At 42.5% G+C, this 11,842-nt stretch overlaps 1 protein-coding gene across 1 annotated transcript in view; it reads left to right on the top strand.

Moving 5' to 3' along the window:
- Positions 1–11,842, top strand: part of LOC145401104 (cubilin-like) — an 87,122-nt gene that overhangs the window by 66,324 nt on the left and 8,956 nt on the right. The window contains exons 56-68 of the mRNA XM_080273476.1: positions 198–420; positions 1,612–1,796; positions 1,950–2,114; positions 2,783–2,948; positions 3,618–3,839; positions 4,461–4,581; positions 4,909–5,135; positions 5,739–5,813; positions 6,048–6,187; positions 6,559–6,730; positions 7,257–7,471; positions 8,435–8,521; positions 9,118–9,259. Coding sequence (XP_080129602.1) covers positions 198–420; positions 1,612–1,796; positions 1,950–2,114; positions 2,783–2,948; positions 3,618–3,839; positions 4,461–4,581; positions 4,909–5,135; positions 5,739–5,813; positions 6,048–6,187; positions 6,559–6,730; positions 7,257–7,471; positions 8,435–8,521; positions 9,118–9,259 — 2,140 coding nt within the window. The remainder of the gene's footprint in view (positions 1–197; positions 421–1,611; positions 1,797–1,949; positions 2,115–2,782; positions 2,949–3,617; positions 3,840–4,460; positions 4,582–4,908; positions 5,136–5,738; positions 5,814–6,047; positions 6,188–6,558; positions 6,731–7,256; positions 7,472–8,434; positions 8,522–9,117; positions 9,260–11,842) is intronic.

Genomic DNA, 11,842 nt, shown 5'->3' with positions numbered 1-11,842 from the left:
TATTCGACGATTAATAACATGAAACCTTTACATATATATTCGTGCCACTAAAAATTCATTCCATTGATCAGCAGGCAATCATTTATATAGTAAGATAAATAATGAATTTTTGCAAGAACAGGAGCTTTCCAAGAATATCAGCCATTTTTTCCCTACTTCTCAAGAGTCCAGTTTTCTTACGTCCTTCATTATTCCAGTTTAAGTTCACGAGCTTCAATCTTGAGGATGCCATCCACCACGACTATGTGATGGTGCACAATGGGCCGCGCTTCACTTCCCCGCTGATGGGCAGGTACACGGGCACAGGGATTCAGATGAACGTGGGCCGCTCCATGACGAACAACATCATGGTGCAGTTTAGGACGGATGGGTCGGGCGTCAGGCAGGGCTTCAGGGCCATCGCAGACAGGCATACTAGAGGTTGGTGGTTGTTTTATTCATATGGATGTTCACAGTTAAGCAATTTTGCCAGGATAACAGTAGACAAATTTGCTCCTCGTATCATATCAGTCACTGGATTTACCCTCTGTTGGTCTGTCGATTAAGCCTGTAGACCACAAGAAAAATGCACTCACACCATAAACCATTAGAGCATCACACTTTGAATGGCCTCAGAGATCTAGTTGATGGAGGGTGTTGCTGTGTTGCCAAGGTAGTCCACACAATACTCATATGATACAGTTGCATCGGTTTTACTTCCCTACCAACTGAGGTCATCTATTTAAGATTCATTAGTAGTGTCTGATCAATGTTTCTTTAAGACCTTTAGCAGATGGGCAGGGGTGTCAGTGTAATTTACAGTACATCCGGCCAACACCGAGCTATACAGTATCTCTTATAATCTACTCACTTTAACAGACACACCCAAAACATTGTATTCCGATCAGTGCCCAGTTTATTTTGTTCAGCTGAGGTAAGAGACAGTAGTTAACCCTTTCACTGATCTCGCTGTTTCTAGTCGATCTTATTCAGGTAAGGGGAGACATGACATTGTGGAGGATTTAAAAACAGTTTCCACGTACCCCTTCAGCCTCACTTAAACTAAATAGAATCATATGTTTAAGAGCAAGGGTGTTACCAAAACTGCGTTCTCAGACTAAAGAATTAATGATGTATTAAACAATTTTAGTCAATATAGAAGAGCACCATAGTACTGAAAAAGACGATGAAGGTTTCATTTATCTGCTTCATTTTAAAAGTTCCTCCTAAAGGTAAATAAAATAGCAAGGATATAGCATGAACTTCGAAGACATACATATGGGAGTGAAGGAGTTCAAAGATGCCTTAATATCATAGTTCCATTAACCTTTTCATTTCGATAGCGTATATTTTCTATTTCATTATTGCTACCACCAGACGATATGGAGATAACAGCATGAAGTAAACTACGTCCATGGACTGAAGGGATTAATTGTTCAAATGAAAGAATATCATTGGTTATCTGAAACTGGTCATTTGGAAAATGCAAATATTTCGGCATGACTTATTCCTTCAGTATGGAACTATGATAGTGAAAAAGAGATGTTGATGATGACAATGATGATGATGACAGGAGACGGTGATGATGATGATGATGATGATCCCTCTTCCCATTACCCTGTTTCTTCGTAGGTTGTGGCGGACTGTTCCACGGGAAAGGCGGATCCTTTTCCAGCTCTGGCTTCCCTAATGATTACCCGGCGAACATGGAATGCGAGTGGAAGATTGATACTCCGGCAGGGTACCACGCCGTCCTCACCTTCAACCACAGCTTTGATATTGAGACCAGCGACAATTGCCAGAACGATTACTTGCAGGTGAGTCGGGAGAAGGCGGAGGAGGGGGGAGGGGATGGGGGATGAGTTAGCATGTAAGTTTTGATATTCTCTCTCTCTCTCTCTCTCTCTCTCTCTCTCTCTCTCTCTCTCTCTCTCTCTCTCTCTCTCATCCACTTCTATCTCTTTTCCCAGGTGCTACACTCGGAACGTCCAGAGGGTGATCCGCACGGCCCTTTGCAGTGGGTGGGTGACCAGAAGCTATGTGGTAAACAGATGCCTTCCCCCATCGTCTCTTCGGGCGATCGAGTCAAGCTGCTCTTCCACACTAACGCCGAAGTCCAGGGCGGTGGGTTCCAGGCAAGTTGCTCCTTCCTGTGACCTGGCTAACGATTTCTCTCAATTTCCTTTCCTCGAGTCTCCAGATATCTAGTCAAATTTCTCTTCCACTTCTTCGCCGAACTTGAGGGCTGTGGGTTCAAGGTTAGCTGCTGATTCTCATGTCCTGACTCGCGATTTCTTTCAGCTTCCATCTCCCATAATGTCCTCAGGCATCTATGCGTCTTTAATTTGGCCCATAACTTTGTCTCTTTGCAGCTTGATTCGAGTAACCCAGTGGCAGAAAAAGACAGTGCCACGGCTCTACATCCTCTCCATAGCACTTCTTCGTTACTAGCACCACATTCCATTATTAATCTCATGTTACAACTCAGCATTAAATATGTGGCAGTTTTAGGCCAAGTTGAAGTTAAAAAAAAAAAAAAATCAGTCACGCCCCTCTTCCACTCCAACTCCAAAGATCATACGTCCAAGAGGACCTTTCTGGTCTGTGTCTGATGCTGGCTTGTGTAGTGGTCAGTTGCTCTAGAAAATTGCCAGTTTATATGAAGTCTGTTTGTGACTCCAACCACCCTTATCTTAGCCGAGAGTAAGCCATAGGAGTTTCAGAGTTCCAGAGATAGACCCCCACTCTAAAGCAGTTTATTTATTAATTTGGATATTCATTTCATTTATTTATTTATTTGTAGGTCTCTTGGGACACAGGCTGCGGCATCAACTACACCCAGCCATCAGGATACATCGTCAGTCCAGGCCACCCTGAGAATTATCCAAATAATGTCAACTGTCTGTACCGAATCATTGCGGATGAGGAGCAGTTCGTTGTCATTCACTTCTTGTCCTTTGAACTGGAAGGTAGTGATATAGTTTGTTTCTGTTCTTATAAAGTATATAGTTCCCTGGTTTTAATAATAGTAATGAATGGAAAAATCACTATGCGCTATGTATAAGTGGACGGTACATTTCGATTTATGATTTCCCCCCCCTCTTTTTTTTTTAATTGTTCTTCAGCCAGAAAGGTACCACTATATTTTGACTTATGATTCTCCAGATTTTTACCAGGCATAAGTTGCGAAACGGTGAGATGGAAGGTACAGATATATTTCATAAAGCCTTCCAGTTATTATTTGTGATACTGATGAGGAGGAAGGTACTGTATCCGTCTCCATTTAACATATTCCAAAATTTCATCAAATATTATTCAGTATTCACGCTACTCCTCTGTAGTACAAACGTTCCTCAACTCTCTTCCTCTTCCATGAAAGAAGAATGGTGAACAATAGGTGAATGACGACTTCATCCTGATGTCCACCGGGTTTACTTTCAGATAAGCCTGGGACCACAACATCAACAACAACCTCCTTCACACCTTTGTTTACCCAGTATAAACCTGAATCAGTTTGCTTTCATCTCATCCATCTTGCTCTCAAACTTCTTTCATTATCGCCAAAAATAAAAATAAAAAGAATAAAAGCCCAAGAGCTGAAAATGAGCTATATAATATTTTCTTCTTCTCAATCTCAGATAGCTACAGCTGCAGGTTCGACAAGCTGCAGATGTACGAGGAGCGTCGTCGACGTGGCTGGGGGAGGAGGGATCGGATTAGGAGAGGGAGAACGTGGGGACCGTACTGCGGGGAGCAGGGCCCCCCTTCCGTCCTCACCACCAAGGGCACCACGGTTCTGAATTTCACAACTGACCACTCTGTGAGAAAGTTGGGATTTGTGGCCAATTTTAGCGTGCAAGGTAAGTTACTAATACTCCTTTTACTCTAACTTGGCCTAAAACTGAATTCTCTCCATCTGTAATGCTGAGGTATGACAAGAGATTAACACTACAATATGGTACTAGCTAGTCAAGAAGAATTATAATGGAAATGATCTAGAGACGTGGCGTTGTCCTTTTCTGCCACTGAGCTTCTTGAAATAGGACGCTAAAGGATCAATATATGGGCTAAGTTAAGGTGAAATCGGTGTAATGTTAGTGTAGAGTGTTTGGTGGTTGGTGCAGGGTGTTTGGTGGTTGGTGAAGGTGTTTGGTAGTGTTCCAAGCTTGTGAGAAATGGCAAATGTGTGTGTGTGTGTGTGTGTGTGTGTGTGTGTGTGTGTGTGTGTGTGTGTGTGTGTGTGTGTGTGAAAATTGTGAGATATGGTTTAACTATAAATTGTGGTAGTTTGAAATGAGATCGTTCAAGGTGTGGTGGAAGTCTTAGGTGTGGTGAGGGGAGGTGCTACGTGTGGTGGGATTGTAAAGTGTGCTAGTGTGAGATGTGGTCGTTTGAAGTGTGATGTGACTGTAAGGTGCGGCAGTGTGAGGTGTGATATCGCCGCATCGGAGTCAATCACATTTTTTCTCTTTTTCTGACAGGCTGCGGAGGTAACTTATCTGCTCCCACGACCCTGCAACTACCAACGCGCCCCGTCTACCACAACCACATGAACTGCGTGTGGGACATCACTGCACCCGAGAATAAAGTGGCACATATCAAGTAAGGAGGGAGAGAGAGAGAGAGAGAGAGAGAGATGTAAACTATATATCCTGTAAAGAGACACACAGAAATATATCCTCTCAAAAAAGACCACAAGAAATATGTAAGTTCCTATAAGAGAATTCAAAATACACAAATGTCCCAAAAGCCACAGCCATTATATAGATCCTAAGAGAGACCACAACGAAATATTAAAATCCCCTATCTATCCACTCTCAAGAATCTAGGCAGCACTCATTGAGATCCTTAGACAGTGCGTGAGGAACAGTCATCGATACCTCCATGCTTCTGAAATAATGCATAACCTCCACTTTCATAATTTTTCAGATTCCAAGAGCTACACTTAGAGTCCCATAGGCGTTGCATTTGGGACAGTGTGAGCGTGTACGACGGCCACACCTCCAGCGACGACCACCTCATCCAACGCTTCTGCGGTGACCATTCGAGTGCTCTGCCTGTGGTCGTGGCTCCGGGAAGGCTGAGTAGGGTAGAGTTCACATCAGATTATTCAGGACAGTACCTTGGGTTCACGGCGGCCCTGGAGTTTACCTATGGTGAGGATGTGGGATGTGAGCTGTGGGTAATGTGCGTGGACACTCTGATATACTGTATAATTTAACACACACACGTGCAACCACTTCAGCTATATGCACACACACACACACACTCACACACACACCACGATCGCTCTGATTATAGATAGATAATATCACACACACACACACACACACACACACACACACACACACACCACGATCGCTCTGATTATAGATAGATAATATCACACACACACACACACACACACACACACACACACCACGATCGCTCTGATTATAGATAGATAATATCACACACACACACACACACACACACACACACCACGATCGCTCTGATTATAGATAGATAATATCACACACACACACACACACACACACACACACACACACACACACACTAGTAAGCAATTTAAACACACACACATTGATAAGACTGTTCAGCTCATCTTCCAAACGTTTTCTCTCCCTCAACCATCTTCAGGCATAATCCTAAATACACTCACTCATAATCTGCCCAAATCATCATCCATCATAGCTTCCTACCCATCCCAGCCCTGAACTACGCCTATATCTAACCTTACACGTCTGAATCTTTTCCAGCCTGTGGTGGGAACGTAAATATATCTGCTTCTGATGCCACTGATACCATTAGATCCTTGGACGCTGATAATGACGGTGAGTTTTATTGAGAGAGAGAGAGAGAGAGAGAGAGAGAGAGAGAGAGAGAGAGAGAGAGAGAGAGATTCAGACTATGAGAGAATGAGAGATTGAAAAATGGCAATAAAGCTAATGACAGGGATAAAGAAATATTGATGATGATAAATACGATGACGATGTAGGTAATGATGATAACATTGCTGCTGCTGCTGATGATGATGATGATGATTCTACACCTCCCTTCCCCTCCAGGTTACTACGAGCCGCTTTTGGAGTGTAGGTGGCTGGTGGTGGGACAGAACGATCAGGTGGTCACCCTCACCTTCACCCGTCTGGACTTGGAACCACCTGGAGCGAACGACACCGACCCCTGCCCCTACGACAAGATTGAGGTGGGTGAACGACCTTGCCTTTCCCCGATTAACACTTTCAGGCTAAACCCTCAGCTGAGCAAAAGTCGTCTGGATTTAGCTGGACTGGAATACTAGAGTTGCCCCAACAGTGAAAGGATTGAACGATTTTAATTTCCGAGTGAACATTTCCTTTTCTCCCGATGAAAGATGTATCTGAATACCATTTTCACCCTGATAAGCCTTCCTACCAACCTGTTTATTTTCTGCCATTTTCCTCTCTATGCCAGTCATTTTCTATCATTTCTCTCTCTCAAAGACTATTATTTCCTCTATAGTCCTTCCCCAGATTAGAATTACCTACAGTTTCTCTTTCCCAGCCTATTATTCCCTTCCATGTCTTCCACCTTCAGATCTACGACGGTCCCTCCCGCAAGAGTCCCCTCATATCCGCCCTGTGCAACACCACTTCCCTCCCCGGCCCGATCAGCGCCTCCTCCAACGTTATGCTGGTCTACTTCAAGTCGGACAGCGCCAACGCCTCGCCGCACGTCGGATTCACTGCGACTCTCTCCAACACACCTCGTAATTTTTTTTCTCTTCAGTACTGTGTTTGGCCTATCTTTTTCATATATTTTATTCCTCTTTCTTTTTCTTTTATCTAGTGTTTCCGGTAGCATCAATCCCCCTCTCTGCCCTCGTCCGCTCGCACTACGAATTCACAGCATCTCTCTCCAACACACCTTGCCAGCTTTGTTCTGTTGTTTAAATAGTTGTATGGCTATTGTATTTTGCGTGATCTTTCCATATGCTTTTGGTTGTCTGGTGATTTAATTATTATGGCATATCTACTGTTTCTTCAGTTCCAACTGTCACACCTTCATCCTCTTCAACACAACTCCTAAGCCAACTTTTTTTTCCGTTTGCTTAGTGTTTTGACTATTATTCTTGGTTTCTTTGCCTCCCACTTGGGGGATTCAATATAACACTGTCATTTGTTGCCAATACTTTCTTTTTATTTATTTATTTACTTATTAACATCTCTCTGGCAACTTTGTAACTTTACCCCTTATAATAAAGTCAACCAACATTTTCCCCCGCAACTTCCCAGATCCTTGTGGAGTGTCCAGCCTCCAAGCCACGAACGAGACACAGGCCCTTCAGTCCCCCGGGTACCCTAACAGTTACCCCATCAGTACCCGGTGTCGCTGGGTCATCACGGCATCTGAGGAAGATCAGCGAATACACCTGGAGTTTAATGACTTTCACTTGGAGCAATCCTTCCAGTGCAGCAAGGATCAGCTCTATATTGCTGATTTCGATCCGGTAAGAGAGAGAGAGAGAGAGAGATGCCAAATGCAAAGGTAGTTACGTAAATGAGAGTCATCTGAGAGCGTGAATAACAGGCGACAGGGTGATGGATAGGTAGACTAAGAGTAAGAGAACTCATTTTAGTGGTAAACTGGCTAAGAGTTTGCTCATGAATGGACCTTCAGAATCAGATCAAAACAGTGGGTTATGTTCTTGCTGACTTGGGAAATTTTCTTGCACCTAAGCCTCAGCGATTTACTGGGCATATTACATCTTGCTGCATCCGTGAATGGCATTTGTCCTTTTAATATTGGCATAGATTGCATACGTGAGAATATCAATGTGTCAAACGCAGAATAAACTGGTCAAGGGGAGATGCTTGGAAACCTTAACCACTTCACCCTGATGACGCGCTTTTTTTTTTTTTCATTCTTGCTACTGTCAGTCTACATGTTCGTATTCTAAGTAGCTTCGGAGGTTTCCTAGCACCCCTTCTTAAGCAATTTTCTATATTACACCTGAGTATTCTCTTGCGTGTCATATCAACTTGGTTCGTATCATTACCATACAAGAGGATAATATATTTGGTCTATCTTTTTCATATATTTTATTTCCCTCTCCTTTTCGCAATAGAACAGTTGCTGCGATGCCTCCTGTGTGGTGAAGAATAAAACCCTACATCATTTAGCTTGTCTTCTCGTATTATAGAGGTTAATGAAGGCTGCCTCTGATTCCTTAGGTTCGAAGCGTCCCTGCAAAACTAGATAAGGGAGTCTGTAGGTTGCAAGAATAGTACATAAAGGAGGCCCTCGTAATGAAGAGATTAATGGATGAATATACGGTCCTCAGTGTGTGTGTGTGTGTGTGTGTGTGTGTGTGTGTGTGTGTGTGTGTGTGTGTGTGTGTGTGTGTGTGTGGTTGGAGAGTAAATTGTACATATAAATTGTAATGTGTACACGTCTGTCTTCCACCTGACAGAACTCTCCGTCCAGTTCTGACCTGATCAACCCAGGCAATCAATATCGGTACTACACTAACATCGGCGGACATCGGGTGTACTTTTCGGTGAGTATTTTTATGTAATGTTGCCTCCAAAAGTTCCGTTTCTCCTCCTGCCCTTCTGTAACTCGCCACTTTGTATTAGTAAAGGTAGTTAACAGTTGGTTAAAACTAACGTTTTAACAAATCAGACTATAGGTTACTGACCACGAACAGCTGTACCCAGGCTACAATAATGTTACAAGTTACTGACTGGCAGGAGAAGGGACAGAACATTTGGAGTAGATAGTACGGTCACGGACAACTGTTCGCGTATGGTTCCACTGCATTTAATTTACACCTAGGACATGTCCGTCACGTTCTTTCTGTCCAACTGAAACTACGTAGTCTCTATCAGCTTGGTAATATATTATAATAGGCTTCATCAACATTCCTCGTGTGGTTTCATTCCTGCATCCCTTCCATCATTTCCATCCTTAAACCCTGCATATCACCAGTACTCTTTTGCTACTCTAATTACATTAACCTGTATCGTGTTATAAACTCATCCTGGTGCTGTGCTGCCAAACTGCATTCATTTTTTCTGTCTCTACCTCTTTCCGCTTCTACGTCTGTCTCTCGGCCCATTTCTTTATCTGCATTGTATTTCGATTCACTCACAGTATTCCAGTTACCTTGGGCACGGGTATTGCGGCAGTACCTTCCCCCACCACCTCACCTCCTTCACAAAGGCGGTGGAGCTGCGACTGGTGAGCGACGAGGCAACTACAGCAGCCGGGTTTAGACTACACTACTCCATTGCCAGTGAGTTGACGTGTGTGTGTGTGTGTGTGTGTGTGTGTGAGAGAGAGAGAGAGAGAGAGAGAGAGAGAGAGTGGGGGGGGGGATTGTACAGTGTGTGTTCCTGCTCGTGCGTGTGTGTACGTCTGCGCACCATGCTTTGAAGTTAGGTTTATTGAACAAACCAACCGTGCTAATTTCATGAACAAACGCAAATGGTTCACATATTCCCAACCAAGAAAATAATCTGAGGTTCGGAACACATGAGTCGAGGCTACAGCTCACATGACACAATTTCTGATCATGATAGACTATTTTAAGAAAAACTGTAATTAATTTGATTATTACAATTATCAATTTTCTAAGATCACTTTACGTTCTGGGAAATTACTAGTTAGTTAGCTAGATTAGATTCGTTCTCCTAAAAAGGAGAACACGGGCATGGAAAGCCCGTCAGAGTAGTTATTCTTACTTCTAGCAGGCTATTCTCTATCGAGGAGGAGGGTAGGCAGTAACCACCCTCAAAAGCACGGCAGTTGGAGTTCTTCCAATGATACCTGCTGCCATCTGGGATCTGTCTAAGCCACCGAGAGGGTGGTCATTGAGGCTGGAACGAAGATGGGCTGTTGCAGGACAGTCCAGGACATAATGAATCAAAGGCTGATCGCTTTGTTCAAGACAGTGAGGGCATGGTTCAGGGTTACTACCTGTTATCTGACTGTAACAGGGAAATCCTAATCGTAATCTACGAATACGTACTATAGTGTGATTGGGAGTACCAGGTGCAACCGATAGGGGTGCATAGGACGTTGCTGTGGCGTACCATTTTGCCGAGCGTGAAAAAAATTACTAGGAAACAATTGCCTTGTATTGTGTTTACCTTGCAAACCCGATTCCTATTATGGTCCATGAATGGCATGTCCGTTTTCTCTTTCGTACGAGATTCCCTTCTTAGTTGACATCTTTACCACAAGTTAATAAGACATCTTTCACTAATTCAGTAGTTGAGCTTCCTATAACTTTTTCCTACCCTTTCCTCAAATGTTTATACGGTTCGTTTATTCCTTTTTTGTGTGTTAAGGCCGAGGGGAAAAAAATATTTAAAAGATGTGCATAACGATAGTCATTTGTTTCCGATCTGCCTTATTGATTGTTCAGTGCTGTTTCGTCATTCATTTCTTAGCACTCTCAAGCAGCGCATGTATTACGTTCTACTTCTGAATTTATATCTAATACATTTTATCTTTTCTCTATGATGAACCTGCTTCTAAAATGTAAAACTATTGTTATTTGTTATCCCGCTTTTACACTAGTCCAGCATATTTAATGATATGTGATTCAGTGTACCAGGCAAAACTAACGCATCCAATAATCAACCTGTTAGTTTAGCGATCATTGCCTGGGAGTAAGGGTCTAAACCGTCTACATAATCCTGCTCAGATATTATCCAGAAAGTAACCGCTTATGAATGTATAAGTTACTAAAGCCAGTCGAGACAGGAGACTGTCAGCATTGTCAACTGTAACTCGAACTCTCTTAGCACTTGTGGTGTAGATAATGCCAGAGACCAAGAAATGCTTCTCTGTTTTTTGTCTACAATGTTGTCCTTCGATATGGGAAGGATGGTTGTATCTGGTACTGAATTGGTTGTACTATCTCAGTGACTCATAGCTGTTCCTGTGGTATTGTTCTGAAAATATTTATGAAGCGGCTCTAAACCACATTCTGGATAGGCCAGTTCCATTAGTAATTCATGCCAGTGGTAAACTATATTGTGACATGAAGGTTATGTTATGTGTCCTTGAAGATTTAAATTAATGCCATGCACAGACAAGTCTTGGCCTAAGGTAAACAAACTTGAACAGAGTTTTGAAAGCTCTGAAGATTTTTAAAAACTATATATTTTCATCACAGCCGGCGCTTGGATAGAAAGAATACCTTCATTTCTTGTTTCTTTAGTCATACGATTAGTTGCACAAGAATAACGTTAATTTTGTTCTTCACTGCACTTGGTCTAATTTTGCTACATCTCCGCATAGGTGAGCAGCTTAGGACCGTATTGCATATTTCAAATGGCCTGGCAAGGCTGTTGTATAAAGGATGGTATCTTTAACCTTAATGTGAAATTCTTATCAGTGAAAGTTAAAAATTTACTAACCTTTTCGGCAGCGTCATTACATTTTGGGGGGAATTATCTCTTTGGAAAGTCACTCTTCAATGTATTAAACGTTTTCGAGCTCTTCAATTTGTTCTCACTATGCACTGAAAACTTATATTGCAAATTCATATTTTCAAAAACTGACATTTGTTAAGGTTAAACTATATTTGTCTATGAGATAACCATTTAGTAATGTTGTCTTGGTCTTGCTGCAGATTTAGCTTCTCAGTTCAGTCAGAATATAATGACGATATGGCACCACTTGTAAATTCTGATACGAGCATATTTATTATTACGGTAAAGTCAGTTATGTAAATTTCTTAAGAGAGGAGGTCCTAAAACTGTTCCCTACAGCCCTCCACTGCTTAACGTGACCCAAGGGGATGCTTCACTTCTCTTTCTGTGAAGTTGGCTGTTTAGTTTCAGTATTTCCCAAGATTACTAACTTT

The sequence above is a fragment of the Coenobita brevimanus genome, chromosome 54 (assembly GCF_032717465.1).
Source record: "Coenobita brevimanus isolate Jiangsu-jjx chromosome 54, ASM3271746v2, whole genome shotgun sequence".
NCBI classification, from domain to species: domain Eukaryota; kingdom Metazoa; phylum Arthropoda; class Malacostraca; order Decapoda; family Coenobitidae; genus Coenobita; species Coenobita brevimanus.
This window is presented reverse-complemented; position numbering and strand designations above follow the sequence as displayed.